Here is a 19,677-nt window from a genome sequence, read left to right as displayed (position 1 = left end):
TCTCTAGTTGTGGTGAGCAGGGGCGTCTCTTGTTGCAGAGCACGGGCTCTAGGTGCATGGGCTTCAGTAGTTGTGGCATGCGGGCTCAGTAGTTGTGGCTCACGGGCTCTGGAGCACAGGCTCAGTAGTTGTGACGCACGGGTTTAGGCGCTCCGCGGCTTGTGGGATCTTCCCGGACCAGAGCTCGAACTGGTGTCCCCTGCATTCTTAACCACTGCACCACCAGGGAAGTCCCTACTTTACCTTTTTTTTTTTTTTGCGGTACGTGGGCCTCTCACTGTTGTGGCCTCTCCCGTCACGGAGCACAGGCTCCGGACGCGCAGGCTCAGTGGCCATGGCTCACGGGCCCAGCCGCTCCGCATCATGTGGGATCCTCCCGGACCGGGGCACAAACCCGTGTCCCCTGCATTGGCAGGCGGACTCTCAACCACTGCGCCACCAGGGAAGCCCCCTACTTTACCTTTTCGAAGACACTTCCAAACACACAGTCTGCAAAGTAACTGGGTGACAGGTGGGCAGACATCGACCACCCCATCCCCTGACGGGGGATCTCTGCAGTTGGTCTGGAGCACACTGTCCATGCATGTTTACCTGGCCCATGGATTATTACTGAAAGGGTAGCACATAAATTCTACAGGACATTTTTGCTTCAATGATCCATTTTTTCCTTCCTGGTGGAGTCCTTTTGTGGAAAGGTGAGCAAAAAGATACTAAATACATACAGCATGACCTTCATGGGGTAGAATCCAGAGAATTTTCAGATAAAGTTTATGTATTTTTTCCTAAATGTTAAAGAATATAGTTATTACAAAAAAAGGAAAGAAAAACATAGAATGTATAAATAAGAAAATAAATACCATGTAAGCCCATCACTAGCACACAGTATTAACATCATGGTGTGTTTTCTTAGTCTTTTGAAATAATGCATAGCATCTTGCATGTACAATTTAGGGTTTTGTATTTTTCACTTAACATTACAAACTATTTGTAAACATTATCTTAATGACCACATAAAACATTCCAGTATGTAGAATAATATTCTATCATACGTAACATAATGTAACCACTTTTCTATTTTGAGACATTCAGATTCTAGTTATTTTAAGTAAAACTACAAAGAACTTTTCTATGCATAAAGCGTTTCTACAGTTCAGATCCCCTCCATAGAATAGATGTCACACAGTATAAGTACACATCAAGGCTATGGACATTTTAGAACTTTCCAGAGTGGCTGTGTGGGTTTAGACCAGCACCCGTAGTGCAGGGGAGTGCCAGCTCTGCCTGTGCTAGCTGGGCTGCGTCCTAAAGTGCCACATCCAATGGACCCCTTCCCAGAGCCTTCAGTGGCCTCCTCCCCAAGAGAACCCCCAGGCGGAGCCTCAAGCAGAAGTGACTGGCCCAGGAAGACTAGGGGGGTCCGAGAAAATGTCTTCTATCTCTAGGTCAGGAATCTAATTTCTCTGTTGCTTGCCTGTAGACCGCAGGCCTGGACCTTATTGCCCAGCGCTTTCACAGGACTGTCGTTTGGGAATTGCCCGTCTCACGCTTGCCACCCCCCTACCCGCCCCCACCCCCCAAGCTGGTAGACAGCAGCTGTGAAATTTCCCTGGAGGTTCCTGGGGCCAAGGCTCAGTTTGCTCCTGGCGGCCTGAAAGGCTGTTCCCACTGCCCCAGGAACCTCGGAGCTGGGGTGCCAACGCATGGGTGGCTCCAACCACCGACACCTGCACACGGGGACCCCTGTCTGTCTGGTCCACAGCTGCACCCCCAGCTCAGGACAGGACACCTGTCAGTAGGTGCTCAATAAATGCTTGCCGATAGATGCATGGTCACTGCTGGGGTTCAGGACGCAGCTAAAAGGAGTCTGCTGTGGTTTTGAGCTGATTTGAAGTTCTCGTTTGGAGATGTGTGAAGGAGTGTTTGGCGAGTGCTTGGCCGACAGTGGCGTTCTCCGGGACGGACTTCTTTTGGCCACTGCGGCTTCTTGCCTGCCAGTGCCGAACTCCTCAGGAAGGTATATCTGGCTGGCTGGCTGGCTGGCAGTTCTTATACAGACTCTCTGCCGGCTCTGCGCTTACCCAGCGTGACAGAGCGCTTGCTGGAGACGCAGGGGGCGGAGGATCCGGGGGGGCCCCGGGATGGCCTGGGGTGGCCCGGGGGCCGCGGGCTCTGCGGGGACGCGCGGGGACGGGGCGGGGCGCCCTCTGGCTCCGGAGGCCCCGCCCGCCCCGCCGCGCACTTGCCCGCGGAGCGCGTCGCCTGGGGCGCGGCTGTCGGTGCCCTGCGCTTGGCTGCCCTGGACCCCGCTGCGCTCCCGGCTCTCTCCGCGCCCCAGACCTGGTAAGTCAAGGGCTCCTGCCTCCCGGCTCCTCGCCCGGCGCGCGATGCCCCAGGCCGGCGACCCTGAGCGGGCTCCAGGCACCCAGTCTCAGCCCCTGGGCCAGGAGGCGCCGCGATCCCCTTAGTGGGAGACAGAATAGGTGGTTCGGCCTCACGCCTCCTTTCCCTCTGCCTTCTACACTTCTAGAACGCATGCCTAGAAAATCATCTCACCACCAAACAACGACAACATTTTCCCATTATTATTAAATTACAGTCGTTCCTGGAGAAAATTGGGAAAATACTTAAAAGCATCCAAAGAAAACTAAAACCGCCCATGATCCCAGCCCCCCGCTTGGTTTCAAAGACCTCCAGATGGGGCAATATTTGCAAACGCACCCGGCCTCAAAGGGAATCTTCTGTGGGTTTTCTTTGGACCAGGAAAGTTTCTTGGGCCTGGCATCTCCCCAGAGAAAAGGCATGGGACACGCAGAACGTTACTGGTATCTGATCCTGATTGTAGTAACTGGGGAAAATGTGGAAATTTCAGAAGAAAGTTGACCCAGTAGCCGTCACGTGTTATGTGCTGAGTATATCACGTTACTCCGCCCCGCCCCATCCCCGCCCCCTGCCCCCGACCGTCGATTTTTCAGACTGCTGTATGTGAGCTGTTTGAGTCCACTTTTAGGTTAAGAAGGAGCTTCCAGCTCCATTGAGGAAGGGCCTTGTCAATAACCACAGTTGTCACTTATGGTCACCATGGTGGGGAACTTTGCTGTGATCACCGTTGCTTTAATTCATGTGAGGAGTGAATTGCTAGAAGGCGCTGTTGACTCTGATCTATGGGTTTCTAACCAGGGGGCAAAACCCCTCTGCTGGCTCTGCTCTGTTTCCTGCTGCTCATCAGAGATGAGCTGAGGATGGGTCTGAGGAAGGCATTCTTAGTTTCCAGAATATTCAGATATGTCTTGCTTTTGACAGGTTATTCAAAAGTGGATTGTTTTGAAAATAAAGTACCCTGTGAAGACATCAGAGGGATTCACTCCTGTCATCTTAAGTCTCTGAAGGCAGAGCTGGTGAGACAGTTTCTGTGTGGTTCGGGCTTTCCAGTAGTTGAGCGGGACATTTCCTCACTCATGCATCCATGCATGCGTGCCTGCATCTGTGAATATTCACTGTGCTCCCGCCACATGCCAGACACCGTTCTAGTCTTCGGGATACATGGGAACAACACAGGCAAAGATCCCTGCCCTCAAAAGCTTACATTTTGATAGGGAAGACAAACAATAGACAATGAACAGAATAAATAAGAAAAACTATACTAGGTGCAGGTGATCAAGTACTATGCATAAAAAGGAGGGCAAGGTAAGAGTTACAGGAATTGGGGAGGATGGGTGAAAATTATGCTGTATTATTGACAATTATTGATGGCTTTAAACCTTTTTAGGAATAAGGTGGGTTGCAGATATATACAGTTATTAATATAGTTATACATAACTATATTAATAATATAAAATTTAATATACAAAATAAATAATGCTAATAAAATAAATATACATAAAATAATTTAAATTTTATTATATCAAAACAGACTACATTGAAAGAGGTTTTCATTTGGTTACACCAAGCTCTTTCCAGAGTGTATTCTACTTTGTCGATTATTTGCTTTCACATTCACATTGTAGTTGTGTTAAATTTAATACTTTGCATGCCCGTTTAATTCAGCAAACCCATATGGACTCATTCTGGGGGCTGGAGTGAGGACAAGGTGAACGATACAGTCTCTGATCCTCCTGAGCTCCTGGAAATGCATAGACGAGCCTACAAATGATTACAACACAGCTTAGAATCTGAGCGGTACAGACTGGGTACTATGAGGGCTCAAAGCAGGGGATGGGACATCTGGAAGGGGCTTCACAGGTTGGCATAGGAGTGTGCTTTTGGAGGACCAGTAGAATTTTGGCAGGCAGACATGGTGGTCATGACTCTCTTGCAGAGAGAGCAGCAAAAGCAAGAGATAGGAAAGTTGTGGGCTTGTTTCATGCCTCCCCAGTCCCATCATCCCCAGTTTTCAGATGAGGAAACTGGGGCTCCCCAAATTCATTTAATTTGCTGAGGGTGAGATTCTTCCTTCTATGTGACTTCAGCTCCCTTCCCAGAGTCTGGGAATCCTGCTGCCATCCATTCTCCATGCCAAAATGCTCATCCTTTTTCCCATGTTGAGTTTGACCGGGTCCCTCTCATCAGCTCTCTGGTTCACATTTCCACCCTTCACACCCCTGAGCTCCTCTCTGCCACCCACGGAGAGGTCTGGGATGCTCTTAGCCCTGTGACCAGACTCAAGAACCACACCGCACATCCAGCAGGGAGGTGGCAGAAAGCGCTTTACAGATCTTTGAGGACAGTCAAATGCGGTGCCTCTGTACAGGTTTCATCCTGACTGTTTGAGACCTTGGCCACCTTAGTGATTCCTCTCCCGGGAGAGAGGAAGGTGAGAAGCCCAAGACAAAGTCCGCTGACTGCCTGGGAGAGTCTGGGCCCCTCTTTGCTGCTAGGAGGTAAATATATCTCCAGAATTTGGACATCGTGTTTCGATAAAGATGAAGACAGTTGACAGGTATTTCCAAGGAAAATTGGCTCACAGAATTCTTGACTCAGTAAGATCATATTCCCCCAAATTAAGCTTATCCATAATTGTTTCTACCCTAATTCTGCTTCCTGAAACAAAAAATGCTGATTTCAAAACTGGATGCTCTTTCGAGGAAATGCTGACAAGAATGGCAGGAATGTCATCCCCATCCCACCTAGATAAGCAAGCTACGGTACCGGTACCGTCTGGGAGCTGCGAGGAGTAGCTAGGACTGAGCCAGGGCTGGAATTCTGGAACCCTGACATTCCTCTTCCCCTGACTTGCCCCTAGAATCTGTCCCTCTCAGTAGAGAGCTTGGAGTCAGTCACGAAAGCCTTGCCCTTTTAGTAAATGTGTAAGAAAGAATGAGAGGTGCGGTACTAGGAAATCTGTTCTAAAAGCTTGTTATGGGTGCTGATATGAGACGGATCTGGAACTCCCGGGAGAAAGGCAGAAGGAGTGGTGTGTGCCGGGAACAGCGTGACATCACCTACTTCCCCCTCTCCCCTGGGTACAGTTGGAGCGTTCCCAGGATCCCGGGGTGCTGGAGGCATGCTTGCTGTCCATTTGCAGCTCAGCTCGGCTGTCCACAGTCCCGAATCCTGAGTGATTCTCAGTAGACCAGCAGCTCTGGGACTCAGCTTTGACGGAAAAAAATTGCACTAACCTTCGTTGGGGGCAGTGTCTATGCCTCCTGAAGAGTGTCAAACCCAGGCAGAAGCAGAAACTTCTAGACCCCCACCCCACTTCCTTCTTTCTGGGCCCAATAAGTCCAGTTTGAGAATGTTTAGCACAGGCTGAGCATCAAACTGGTTGTGTTTGGAGCTGGACCTCCCTGGTTCCTGCTGCTTCTTCCTCCTCCAGCCCCCTATTCCCTGTGCGAGCTACAAAAAGCTGTGGTTCTCGCCGGTGGGGCAGAGGGCTCTTCTGATGGCATATGTAGGTCAGAAGCCAGTTCCCAATTAGTTAGACTCAGTTTTACCTGACACAAGTAGCCGGCTCCTTGGTCCCTTTGAGCTTAATACAGATCTGCCTTCTCTCTGCAAGGTCCTGAGAGCTCCTTTTTCTATGCTAATAAAATGTGAGTCCATGGCTAAAAGATTAAAGTTTAGATGTATTTTTGATCGCAGACGTGACCTCGGGCAAGTCAGCTCACCTCTGTGGAAACCAGTTTTCTATGAAGTTAAGACTTTTGGATCAGCTGGTCTCCACATCCATTTGAGTCCAACAGTCCTCACTGTGGCCACTAGACAGTGCTTTGGCATTATAATGGATGTGAACTTGGAGAACGTGACATAAACCCACAGCTGTTGTGCGGATTGGGTTCTGTGTCGTTTACACCATGCTGATTATTAGAGGACATTGCCAAACTCATTTTGTGACTCAATACGCAAAAACACCACATGACCCAGCATGCAGGCCTTGGGGGCATAGAAGGCATTTAGCAAAAGCGATACAATAAATTAAGTGTAAAGTCAGCAAAAGATTTTTCGTTAAAAATGCAGAGTTGTTATTTGAAAGGCAGTTAAGGAACTTGGCTTTTCTGGTCCAGCATAAAGTTACGACAGGCTTACCATAATGTTGAGATGCCACTGTGAGTTAGGACAGGGACAGCTGAGGTCATGGTGATGACTTGAGAATTTCTTTCCGCAACTCCTGTTCAGATTTTCTCAGGGACATGCAAGACCGAAAAAGAAAATCTGAAAAACAAACAAGATTGGAAAATTATGCTATGAAGTTATTATTTCTCTTCTTATATAATTCTTCCGGGTACTCTGCGGCACAAAAGACTGATTGGTTAATTTCCTAAGGGCCCACATCATAGCTCAGTGGTTCTCAAGATTGAGTGCAAAGTAGGATCACCTGAGAAGCTTGGAAAAGTCCCAATGCCAGACAGGAACCCAGACCAAGGTCTGTCTTCCTCTTCTTATAAGGCCACCATCCTATCAGATTAGGACCTTACCTTTATGACCTCATCTAACTTAGTTACCTCTGAAAGACCCTACCTCCAGGTTCAACTGCATTAGGGGTTAGGGCTTGAACATATGACTTGCTGGAGAGCACAATTTGGCCCATAGCGTATAAATTAAAAGGCACACGTACGACACAATGTGTGTATTAAGGGAACTCGTTCTGGTGATCACCTATGGAGGCAGGGAGTGGGGGTGGTGAATAGAAGTAAAAGTGAATCAATTTATCACTTGATCAGTCAAGAGAGAGCATTATGTAGATCCCAGGTGGCACACACCATGACCGAGTACTCCCCCATCATACTCTGGTAGGGCACCCCTCTTACTGAGATTTTTAAAAACTATGTGGGGTGTGTGTGTGTGTGTTGGGGTGGGGGGGGGGTTGGGCCAATACATATTTTTTGATTTCAGGTTGCACTTTTCTTTTAGAAAGTTTTCCTGGGAAGTTCACTCTCCCGCAGTGAAACCTTGACTCCCAGGATGATCCTGTCTAACGCCACGGCTGTGACACCCTTGCTGACCAAGCTGTGGCAGGGGACAGTTCAACCGGGCAACAACACATCCAACCTGGCCCGCAGGTCCCTGGGCCATGATGACGGCAAGCTGGCGGCACTGTACATCCTCATGGTGCTTGGCTTTTTCGGCTTCTTCACCCTGGGCATCATGCTAAGTTACATCCGCTCCAAGAAACTGGAGCACTCCCATGACCCGTACAATGTGTACATCGAGTCTGACACCTGGCAGGGGCAGGACAAGGCGTACTTCCAGGCCCGGATTCTGGAGAGCTGCAGGGCGTGTTATGTCATTGAAAACCAGCTGGCTGTAGAACGACCCACTGCATACCTTCCTGAGATGAAGCTGTCATCCTGACCCCGAGACTGGTCAGAATTGGACAAAGCCTCCCTGATGATCTGATTTTTCCAATTACATGTTCCTTATATTCTTTCCTGCATGAGTATAATTCGGTTTTTTTTTTCTATCATAAGGGGTGAAAGGTGGATTAGTAACACTATATTTCTAAAATCACTTTCCTTCTATAATAGGCTGTGAGCCGCTCCCCAGTATGTGTGCCTGCCTTGTTAATTTCAGCAAAATCCCTGAGATCACGGTCTCTGAGAATAACAGCTGTCTTTCCCTGACTTCCTTGCAGCTAGCAAGGTCCTGTGTATGAAGTTATGGCCAGTTGAAGTGGGAATGATGAGGGCAATTTCCCAGTGAGCCTTGAAAAGGAACGGATGTGTCCTCCACTCCCCTCTCCCCCTTCCCCGCGGCTGGGACATGGATCAGGTGGTGAGCCAGTTTTGACTCTGGAAAAGGACAGTGTATTCACAGATGGTACAGCAAGAAGAGTCTGGGTCCCTGGGCCATGGCATGGGGCAGGGTCTGGTCAATCACCAGCTCAGACTTTAGAGGAAAGGGAAACTAACTCCGATCTTCCTTGGGCCAGTGTGATTTTGGTTTTTGTTAAAGTAACAGAATCAAAATCCTAACGAATACGCCTTCCTTATGGGACTGAGACCCAAGACATAATGTTTCCATATTCGTTGCAAGCACACTTCCCCACTTGCTATGGGACAAGACTTACTCTGCCCTTTTCACTCGTACCCTTACCATGGTGGCTCTATCCTCCCCTTCCTCTCCTGCCTCCTCTTCCCCCCCATGCCCACCCTTCACACACACACACCCCAAACACACGCTCATACCCAGAGGCACACACGTGCACACAGAAACACACAGAGAAACACACACAGATACTCAAGGACACACACACACTACCTACTCACGTAGCGCAGTTGAGATGCAGAAGGAAAAAAATCCTGCTTCAGAATGTGTACCAAGGGGAAGGTACTCAGTTTTCGTGGCAGGAGGGAGGGTTGCATCCACCACCTCAAGAGCTCAGGGGAAGGCGTGGGTGTGGGCAAGGGGCAACACACGGGACTGAGGTGGCAGGGCCTTTTGAGGTAACGTGCCCATCGTGGTTGAATTGTGACCCCCCCAAAAGATCCTCTTAACCCTTCAAGTCCTAACCTGTGAATGTGGCCTTATCTGGAAATAAGGTCTTTGCAGATGTGATCAAGGAAGGTAAGGTCATTGGGGTGGGCCCTAATCCAATGTGGCCGACATCCTTATAAGAAGAGGGAAATTTGGGCAGAGATAGGAGTGGCGCTGCTGCAAAGCAAGGACCACCAAGGACCGAGGGCCACCACTGGAGGCTGGGAGAGGAAAGGAAGGATTCTCCCGGATGGCTTTCGGAGGAAGCAGGGCCCCAAGACCCCGTGATTTCAGACTTCTGGCCTCCAGAACGGGAAGACAAGGGGTTTCTCTTGCTCAAAGCCACTCAGGCTGGGCTAGTTTGCTCCAGCAGCCATGGGAAGCTCGCGCAGTGCCTCTGCCCTGACCACCCCTCCAGAGACAGCGCTTTCCTCCTGGCCCTTCTCCTCACAAGACAGAGATTCCCTTGGAAACTTCCCTCCCAACTGAGAGCTGGGAAAGGGATTCAGGGGTGGAGGCAGACGGTGCCAGGGACTTGCTCATGGCAGTGGAAGGAGCCTTGTGAGCATGGCCTGGCCTGAGGGACTCAGAGGACATGTGACCTGGGTCTCAGCCTTCTTCCCCAGCTGCCCTCGGTCACCTGCGCCGTCCTGAACGCTCGCCTGCCTAGGCATTGCTTAAGAGGGTGGAGTACTTAAATAAAACATACTTGTTAGAAACCTGCACATAATACAAATTAGAAGCAACACGTAAGCATCGCTGGCCATCCTCCAATAGACGAATGGGGGGCACAGTCCTTGCTTCATGTAATAGACAGCGATTCCTTTGTGGGCTTGGGGGCAGAGCTCCCAATGGGACATCCCTTGGACAGAAGCCTGGCAGAGTTACTACAGTCCTCGAGACCAGTGGTTATTTGCGTCAGAGTCCTTTGAAAATCTAATGAAAGCTATGATCTCCACAAATTGCACACAGACACATTTTACCCACAATCTCGGGGGTTCTTGGGCCCCTGGAAGCCCACCTATGATTGCTGGCATCTCCTGGCCACGTGTGACTTCCCTGCTGTGACAGACACAGTTGGCCCCTAGTGAAGGAAAGCAGGCTGGGCCCAGGAGTTTGGAGAGGAACCCAGAGCGCACGTGGTCCACAGCGTGATTTACAGCGGCAGGCAGACTTGGGTATTCCAGGCACACAGACTAGTTCTTTATCACCGGTTCACTTCCCCCCTGAGGTTCTGCCCCTTTAAGGCAGAGGGAGATCCCACAAGCTTTAGTCCTCCCCGTCCTTGAAGCACCAGGCATTCAGCTCACTTCCCCACACCCCTCAAACCTCTTAGAAGCCACACATGTTCGAATGCTTGTTACCATATTTAAAATTTTGGGCCAGCATTCGTAGAATGCCTGCTAGGAGCCAGGCACTGTTCTAAGCCCTTTCAAACTAGAATCTCAATGCTTTGTGCGCAATATTTTATGTGTTCATTGAATAGGACAACATGCCTTTTGAGGTATTAAAAACATCTTTTTAAAAAATTAGAGTCTTTTATCATGACGTGTAGTGTGTGTTTTGTTAATATCACTATGATCCTTTTAGAAAGTGGGTGTGGGTTCTTGGGGGGCTCCGGAATAAGGAAGTATGATTGCCCGTGGTTCAACTCTGCCGTAGACACCCCTGATCCTACAAGTAGCAAACAAGGGAGCAAAGCCCCAGGTGGAGCTGCAGGCAGACTGCCGAGCGCCCCTTCCCCTATTACCCAAGCCTCCTGCTAAGGGGGTGGGAGGCTGCCACTGCTGCTGAGTCCCAGACGTCCTCAGCCAGCCAGCAGCTTGGGCAGACTCTTGATGAACTTGTGATATTTATTTGATTTCTTTTTAAAGTTTTTGGCCGCACCCCACGGCATGTGGGATCTTAGTTCCCCAACCAGGGTTCGAACCCACGCCTCCTGCATTGGAAGGCAAAGTCTTAACCACTGGACCACCGGGGAAGTCTGGATATTTATTTGAAATGTCCTGATTTTTTAATGTGGGCAACTAATTCAATTTTATTTTTTTTAATGTGTGGGCCAAACAGGCTATGACCTTGAACTGAATTCTGCTCAAAGACCACTGCTTTACAACCTCTGCTTTAAGCAGAAAGAATAGCTCCGGGACAGCCCCAGGCCACACTTGATAGAAACCAGAGTCAGGGAGGGGAACCTGCATCTGAAGGACTGCCCGCCATGGTGGCAGAGGCAGGTGGAATCAGTGGCAGCAGCCCCCGAAGTGTGGGCCTGGCCAGTGGACCCTCAGATCCCAGCCCTCTGAAAGGATGCTGCATCGGGCTGTCTTTACCTGGCACGTCCCATTCAGATGCCAGGCCCCTCACCCTCTGTCAGTACAGAAGAGGGCATTACGGCTCCAAGTTTGCTCTGCAGATTCTTGGAACCAGTTGTGGAGTCCGCCCTGGAGAGATGGACCCACTCTATGAGCAGACAAACCAGGCTCGTCTACAAGACTGATGGCTGACCGTGGACTCGGGTACACTAGCCAATACGAAGGATGGCACGCACCTCACCTCTCCTGGAGGCGCGCAGCCTGGCTAGGCGAATGGCTCCAGGTTAGATATGCCCCACGTGCAATTCACCAGACAGTTGGCCTTGGAGAGCAAGCTCCCTGAGGTCTAACTAGACCATGGCTGTCACTTAACTGCTGAGGAAACTGAGGCTCAGCGAGGTTCAAGGACACACCCAAGGTCATCGCTTGCCTGAAGGAGGAAGCCAGCAGGAGGTGTGCTTCCCTAACTTCTGCCCTCGCTGACAAGCCAGGGGTTCCTGGGGGTCTGTGAGGTGGGGAAGGAATGACGGGGCTCTGATTTTATTCTTTTATGCATACTAACCCGACTTGATCATTCTTTACGGGATATCATTTAGGAATATCAGACAATTTACTCTCCAAAAGGGTCCTCCCTTTCTAGGCCCTCCCTTTCTAGGCCCTTTAATGGCTATTCTTCTTCTCCTTTTTAGCCCTTGTTTGTTTAACCGTTTGGTTTAGTTTGTGTGTTTTAGGCTCCAACAGTTTGAAGTAAGACTCATGATGGCTCAGGGAATTCAGCCAATTCCAGAGGAGAGTGGCCCAAGTCCCTGCAGGTCCTTGGAACAGTCAGTGAGGGACTTCTATACCTCTAGGATAGGCTAGGGTCTGTGGCCCCCATCCAGCAGGAAGAAGTTTCAGAAGAGACCTTTGGCCTCTTACCCCTTAAGAATAAGGGTGTAGGGTCTCTCAGGGGGGGAATGAGACAGGCTGACCCTTTGCTGCAGTGCTGCAGTACTTGCACCTGGACACACCTCTCCTCAGGCAACAAAATACAAAGAAACTGTATGAGCTAAGTATAACTGCATGCATGCACAGTTAGGGCAAATTCTGGACAAAAGATACAAAGAGAGCAAAAAACTCAACTGTCAATTTTGAAGAGCCCACAAGCAGGGGGTCCAGGGCACTGTGCATGCCTCCTGCCTGCAACACCATCTCAGGGGTGGGCAAAGCACCTAAGCCACCACTCCGCCCTGACCCCTGGACACACCCTTATTCTCACTGCATATAAGGAACAAGCTCGCCTCACCTCAGCGAGCAAGCTGGCAAGGGAACCTATTGTTTGTTCTCGCTCCCCCTTGCTGCAGCGGGGACCCCATAAAGCCTTGCCTGAAATAAAAAGTATCCTAATACCATCTGCACTGTATACCTAGAGGTCTGCTTAAAGAGACAGAAGGTAGTCCAGCATCTGAGCTGGGCCATTTAAAAAAAAAAGGCAAACTGAGCCAAAAAGAAGCCAATTGCAAATTCTGATAATATGGCTTGAAATATTCTCTTTGCCCTGGCTCTGAATTTCAGTTTCCCCTCAGGACACTATGGTAATTCGATAGTAGCCATAACAAGAATTAGAAATAAGCTGACAGGCAGAGAAAACTTTTAGGGATTCCACAATCTCTGAATCTCCAGACAAGCCCGTGTGTGACTTGTGTGTTAATGCGTGTGACTCTCTCCAGAGGATGCCGGATCTTAAATCCACATCAGTAGATGGCTTCTCTATGGGCACATAAATACTAAAAAAAAAAAAGAGAGAAGTAAATACTAAATCAGATTAAGGGAGATAGCCAAAGGCTATGAGAGCTTGAGAACAAAAGAAATGTACAGAAAGCTAAGGATGGATTGAGAAGGGGTGGTAAATTCTTTAACTGATTCATTGGGTACACAAACAAATCTAAATGCAAATACAAAAAGGAGTCAAGGACTTAGAGCAATTGGCCCCTCAGTTTCCTCGGTGTGTCTGCTTAAGGTCAATAAAGCCAGGTGTCTTAGATATTTCCAGAAATACAGGGTTTTGTCTGCCAGTGTCCACGGGCAGAGGAAGGCGCCCTGGGTGTGGCTGCCCCCTGGTGGTCAGGTTGAGAATCTCCAATGCACATGGAGCCCTGAGCACCGGGAGCCGGGTGGGTGCCTGCTTGGGGCCGGCGAGGTTCTCCGGGTGGGCTTCAGACATTCTCTGGAGGCTAAACTTCTACTCACTCATCAAGTTCAGCAGGACAGAGCCCACCATGGTCATCATTACGAAACAGGAGGGAGAGAGAGAAGCAGGCCTCTGGAGGTGCCTTGGGAGGCCCCTCCTCTGAGCAGGGGCCCTGGGGGCTCAGAGTTCTCAGGAAGTTGCTAGGACCGCTTCTCCCTTCCTCTGTGCTGGAACCTGCCCACCCGCTTTCTAGGAATCTCTTCATCATCCTTTCCAGCCGTTGGGAAACCATCTCTCACCCAGACCTCAGCCCCTTTCCATTCCAGGCCTGTGACCATTCATGCTCTCACGGAAGAGGCTCAGCAAATCTGGGGTGACAGTAACCTAGGTGACCCCGTTCAGATATTGTCACAGGGAGGAGGAATGGGGACAGTGGTTGCTTGTCTAGGGCCCCCCCATGGGTGTTTTTTTTTTTAATTTATTTATTTCATTTATTTATTTTTGGCTGCGTTGGGTGTTTGTTGCTGCGTGCGGGCTTTCTCTAGTTGCAGTGAGCAGGGGCTACTCTTCCTTGCGGTTGCGCGGGCTTCTCATTGCACTGGCTTCTCTTGTTGCGGAGCACGGGCTTTAGGCACACGGGCTTCAGTAGTTGTGGCTCACGGGCTGTAGAGCGCAGGCTCAGTAGTTGTGACGCACGGGCTTAGTCGCTCCGCGGCCTGTGGGATCTTCTTCCTGGACCAGGGCTCGAACCCGTGTCCCCTGCATCAGCAGGCGGATTCTTAACCACTGCGCCACCAGGGAAGCCCCCACTCTCCACTGGGTGTTGTCCCTCTCACACCAGACAGGCCCCAGAAGCAGGCTCCTCTCAGACTACAATGACCCAGTGCAGTGGGAGGGAGTGGGAGGTGGGAGGATGGGGGCTGGACTCAGCCCCCGGGGCGGGAAGTCTTCCCCCAGGACGAGGAGGGGCCTTTGGGCTAACTTGGCAGTGAGTGACCTTAAGGTAGCATGAGGAATGGAGAATGTGGCTTCTTTGCAGAAAACCCGGGAAATCCATAGAAAAGAACCCAGGTTTCCAAACTGCTTTTTTTTTTTTTTTTTTTTTTTTTTTTTTTGTGGTACGCGGGCCTCTCCCTGTTGTGGCCTCTCCCGTTGCGGAGCACAGGCTCCGGACGCACAGGCTCAGCGGCCATGGCTCACGGGCCCAGCCGCTCCGCGGCATGTGGGATCCTCCCGGACCAGGGCACGAACCCGTGTCCCCTGCAACGGCAGGCGGACTCTCAACCACTGCGCCACCAGGGAAGCCCCCTAACTGCTTTTTAAACATAGCTTTTCTGTGAGAATTCAGTGGGCGATCATATTAATTTCCTGTGGCTGCCATAAACGATGACCACAAAATTGGTGGCTTGAAACAACAGAAAGGTATCCTCTCATGGTTCTAGAGGGCAGAGTCCAGAGTCTGGGTGTCAGCAGGGCCTTGCTCCGTCTGGGGCTCTGGGGGAGGACCCTTCCCACCTCTTGCAGCTTCTGGTGGCTTCTTGGCTTGTGGTCATGTCGCTCCACCTGCTGTCTCTGTCTCACCCGGTCTTCTGCTCTGTGTGTGTGTCTTCTCCTCTTCTTATAAGGACATCAGCCATCAGATTTAGGATGCCACCCCAGTTGCTACCGTAAACCCAGTTGTGATTTTTCTCAAGTGATGCTTTCACTGCATATTCTCATCCTTCGACCACGGACTTTATCACTTATTTTGTGGCTGATCAGTCAGGGTCCAGTCGGGAAAAGAGAAACCTCACTGTTTTGGCGGAGAAATTAATAGGAAGAATCGCTTAAGCAGGTGTTAAAGAACTGAAAAGGCGAAAATGGGAAAACAGGCAGAGAAAACTAGGAGGTCCTAATGGCAGACAGTCGCCAGCAAACAGAAAGACAGGAAAAGGTTGAGGGTCTTGTTGTCTCTTCTTTGAAGCCGATTGCCCTGCAAATCCTCCCACAGGCTGCCTGAAGCAGGGAACTGGAGGGAAGGTTGTTTATTTGGGGCTAAAATGTTAACTAACCCATGGGGGCTACTCCTTGGATGTCAGAAGCTGCCTTCCAAGGTTCCAGGTTGGACACATGCTAGGTCAAAGCTTCTCACCTGTTTCACTTTAAAGGGTGGCCTTTCTGATATTTGTGGCAAAAAGAAAAGAAAAGAAAAACTCCAAAGTTTCAGCTATTAAGCAAGTCCTCGAGAGCTGGCAAGACTGAACCCCTCCTTGTCAGGGATGTGTGAATTCAGGGAGCAGCTGAGGGCCCGCACGTGTGGGCTAATGTTCCATCAAAGGAGGAAAAGAAAGAGAGAAAGAAAAGCATCACCACGTGGTCAAGTCAAAGGGAGGGAGGGAGGCCCACACAGTGCCAAGGAGGACACAAGGGAGAAGGTGCATTTTCCCTGTGCCCACGTGTTCACAGGACCTTTGGGAGAAATTGAAACAGGTGTGGAAACTGTTTTTTGATGCAGCCAGAGGAGGATGAGAACATTTGATGGCTGCATTTTTCAAGCTGATTTCTTGGATCAAAGACTTTGGGGCCTTATAGAGCACTGAGGCATTCAGGGTGTCACTCCCCCCAGCTCATAAAGGTCACAAGATGTCAGGACACACTGAACTTGGGAAAGACTCAAAGTGGATGTACTAACAGGGCAAACCACAGCCACTGACCCCGTGCATGTCCCACTGCTGGACAGCGCTCAACTCCGTCGGACAGCAGACCACAAAACTCACATCACCAGTAAGGTACAGAATCATTGGGTTTTGGAGACAGGAGGAACGTTCTAGACTAGGGTTTGGCCAACTATGGCCCACAGACCAAACCTGGCCAACCACCTATTTTTTTTGTTTTGTTTTTGTTTTGGGGTGGTTTTTTTTGTTTGTTTGTTTTTTTGGCCACGCCGCAGGGCTTGCTGGGTCTTAGTTCCTCAGCCAGGGATTGAAGCCGGGCCACGGCAGTGAGAGCGCTGAGTCCTAACCACTGGACTATCAGGGAATTCCCCTGTTTTTGTAAATAAAGTTTTACTGTAACACAACCACACATTTATTTACATATTGTGTAAGGTTGCATTCCTGCTACAGAGGCAGAGTTGTGTTCTTGTGACAGAGATCATATTGAATCACAAATCCAAAAATATTGACTATTTAGCCCTTTACGGAAATAAAGGAGGCTGACCCCTGTTCTAGAACGATCCTGAATTTTTTGATGACTTGGCCATACTTGGTAACGTTGGCACCATAGGGCTCAGGGGATGCACATTCTGGAGCATGCAAGTACAGGAGCCACAGGCGAGAGGCAGGTAGGCACTCTCTGGGGTCAAACTGAGGCAGGCCCGGTTCTTCCAAGTTTTGTCTGTTAAGCATGGAATACCAGAATTGGATTTTTTTTAAATCAATGACTATTGAGTTATGTACTTTACAATTTTTTTTAATGCTTTTGTGTGCATTATGTGTGAAATCCACGTGTCTAACCATCGTTCTAGAAAACACGAGCAGCTCCCGCGTGGCTGTCTCATCAGCGCCCTCTATTGAAAACCCTTGAGCTGGTCACCCAGGGAATCCGTCTGCGGCAGCTCCCTGGGGATGGCCTGCTTGTTATAGCAGCCTCTCGCCACAGGGTGGCAGTGCATCCATCGGTACCTCGGAGCCCTGCCCCGCAAGAATCCCGGAGTCCAGAGTCGTCAGGGGCCTCTTGGAGCCCCTTGGAGAGAGAATGTCTAGTGGTGGTAGCATCAGGACAGCCTACACTGAACTACTCAATCAGTAATTACCGGGGACACAGAATCAGAGGGAGAATGAATTACTGAATTTCAAAGGGCTTTTGCAATAAAGTCAGGGCAAGCTGCACATACATAGTTTTCACACCTCTTGTGATTCTCTCTTGTGAGGCAGGCTACTTCTCTTACACAAGGGAACATTTCTACAAGAAGATGCAAATCAGGGACAGAGATGGACGTCTAGGGGATTGGATTTTAAATGTTTGGAAGCAAGACTTTCAAACATACTAGCATAGAAACAGCTGATTCCATGTAAAGAGTTGATGTGTTCATTGCAAACTCCTCACTCTTAAGAAAATAGATTTGCCTTTTCAATAGGTAACAGGCACATAGTAAAAAACAAACAAACAAATCATTTAAAAGGAAACTGCCCAGAGGACAATAAAAGGATTCTTAGGTCTCTTTTTAGAAATATTCTTTGCATATACAAGAATATACAGCTTTTATATACAAATGGTGGACAACACGCCAATCTACATCATGCTTATTTTTTTCCTACTTATCAAGATTTTGAAGATTGTTCCTCTTCAGTACACAGACATCTGCCTCAGTCCTTTTAATGCTCGACTAGGATCCCATCGCGTGGATTTCCGTACTGTCCTTACCAGTCTTCTCTTGATGGACATTTAGATGGTTTCCAATCTCTTGCTTGCAATGACCAGACCTGTACATATGTCCTGGAAATATGCTCACATCACACCTAAGTCCCCCAGATTCCCAGAAGATGACTGAGTGGTCAGAAGGTATGTGTGCTATAAAATTTTAATAATCCCAATTATCCTCAATAATAATAATAAAAGCTGACTTCTATGAGCTGTCACTGTGTGTCAGACACTGTTCAGACTGTTTTGTATACCGTGGCGAACACACTGTGGATGGATAGACCCACTTTGCAAATGATCTTTACTTGTCTACCAGCAGTAAATGAGATCTCTTTATAATTCTGATTTGCATCTATATTGTTATGGGTGAGAATGAGTATATTTTTTCTGTTTAAAAGACACTGTTACTTCTTTTTCTTTTCTTTTTTTAAATCTTTTTTTTTTCTTGGACTTCTTTTTCTGTGACTAGCTGTCCATGTGCTTTGACCATGTTTCTGTTGAATAGCTGACCTGTTTTATTTAACGTTGAAAAACTTTTAAATATTAACGAATTTGACACTTTACCATATGTGTTGCTAATGCTTCCCCCAAGTTTATCATTTATTTATCTCTTGTCTCGATTGATAGTATTTTGCTTTTGCCATGAAGGCTTTTTTTTTTTTAATAAATTTATTGGCTGCGTTGGTTTTTCGTTGCTGTGCGCGCGCTTTCTCTAGTTGCGGCGAGCAGGGGCTACTCTTTGTTGTGGTGCGCAGGCTTCTCATTGCGGTGGCTTCTCTTTGTTGCGGAGCACAGGCTCTAGGCACGCGGGCTGCAGTAGTTGTGGCTCACGGGCTCTAGAGAGCAGGCTCAGTAGTTGTGGCACACGGGCTTAGTTGCTCCGCGGCATGTGGGGTCTTCCCGGACTAGGGCTCGAACCCGTGTCCCCTAGCATTGGCAGGCAGATTCTTAACCACTGTGCCACCAGGGAAGTCCCCACGAAGGCATTTTTAATGCTTATGTAGTTGGATTGATCAGTCTTGTCTTTTGTGACTTCTGACTTTTGTGTCGTGCTTGGAAAGACTGCCACAATCTGAGATTATAAAAATAACTCTCCCATGTTTGTTCTAGTTCTTTTATAGCTTTATTTTTTAAAAATTATAATTTAGCTCCATCTGGAATTTATTTTGGCATAGCAAAGTAGAGATCCAATTTAACTCTTCCCCAGATGTTTACCCAGTTGTCCCATGCATTTATTAGATAACCAATCTTTTCTACACTAATTTGAAACATTCTCTTTATTTTATCCTATTTTCCTGAATGTTTTTGAATCTATTTCTGGAGTTTATTCTGTTCTACTGGTCTGTCTGCCTGTTTATATGCTGGAATCAAGCCCTTTTAATTTCTGTGGCTTTACAATATGTTTTAACACCTTGGAGGGATATTTCATTACTTCTTTTTTCCTATAATTTTCTTGGCTATTCTTGCATGTTCAATTTTACATATAAATTTTAGACTCAACTTGTCTGTGTGAATTTGAATGGAGCACGGCTCTCAAAGTCTTTGTCTAAATAAGAAATTTAGCAAATTTATTTACCTCACGCTTCTGGTGAAAGAGGAGGGAAGCCAAACAAAGAAAGTTAACAAAGATATTTCCTTTGAGGAAACAGTTATCAGTTTATATCTCTGCCAGAGTCAACATAATTAAGTAAAACGACCAGTTTGAATGATAGCTTTGGGGGAAGTCAAGTTTACTTTTCTCAGAGGCAATCTTGAAATCCTGGGGGTTCGCCTATTCATTTGTTGGAGTAATACCTGCAAGGATGGGTGTTTATGATGAAGGATGCTGTCTGCTGCCCTCTGTAGCTGCAGGGGAAGAAGAACCATTTTCTCCTTTTGATTTTGCTG

General features: G+C 48.5%; 2 protein-coding genes across 2 annotated transcripts in view; one reads left to right on the top strand and one right to left on the bottom strand.

Moving 5' to 3' along the window:
- The first annotated feature begins 2,187 nt into the window (after positions 1–2,187).
- On the top strand, positions 2,188–7,979 carry KCNE1 (potassium voltage-gated channel subfamily E regulatory subunit 1). The gene is made up of 3 exons (XM_033418249.2): positions 2,188–2,340; positions 3,301–3,395; positions 7,348–7,979. Exon 3 carries the CDS (start codon positions 7,399–7,401, stop codon positions 7,786–7,788), a length of 390 nt encoding a protein of 129 aa, XP_033274140.1. The 5' UTR covers positions 2,188–2,340; positions 3,301–3,395; positions 7,348–7,398; the 3' UTR covers positions 7,789–7,979.
- Positions 3,955–19,677, bottom strand: part of SMIM11 (small integral membrane protein 11) — a 70,205-nt gene continuing 54,482 nt past the window's right edge. The window contains exons 4-5 of the mRNA XM_049709959.1: positions 6,523–6,648; positions 3,955–4,140 (exon numbers count right to left, since the gene is read on the bottom strand). The gene's annotated coding sequence lies outside the window, so the exon portion shown is untranslated. The remainder of the gene's footprint in view (positions 4,141–6,522; positions 6,649–19,677) is intronic.

This window comes from Orcinus orca, chromosome 5 (genome assembly GCF_937001465.1).
Source record: "Orcinus orca chromosome 5, mOrcOrc1.1, whole genome shotgun sequence".
Taxonomy (NCBI): Eukaryota; Metazoa; Chordata; class Mammalia; order Artiodactyla; family Delphinidae; genus Orcinus; species Orcinus orca.
Note: the sequence above shows the minus strand (reverse complement) of the source record. Positions and strands in the feature narration are given on the sequence as shown.

Bases quoted from the DNA above. Each gene is read 5' to 3' on its own strand.
- KCNE1 (XM_033418249.2), top strand. From the start codon at position 7,399: ATGATCCTGTCTAACGCCACGGCTGTGACACCCTTGCTGACCAAGCTG.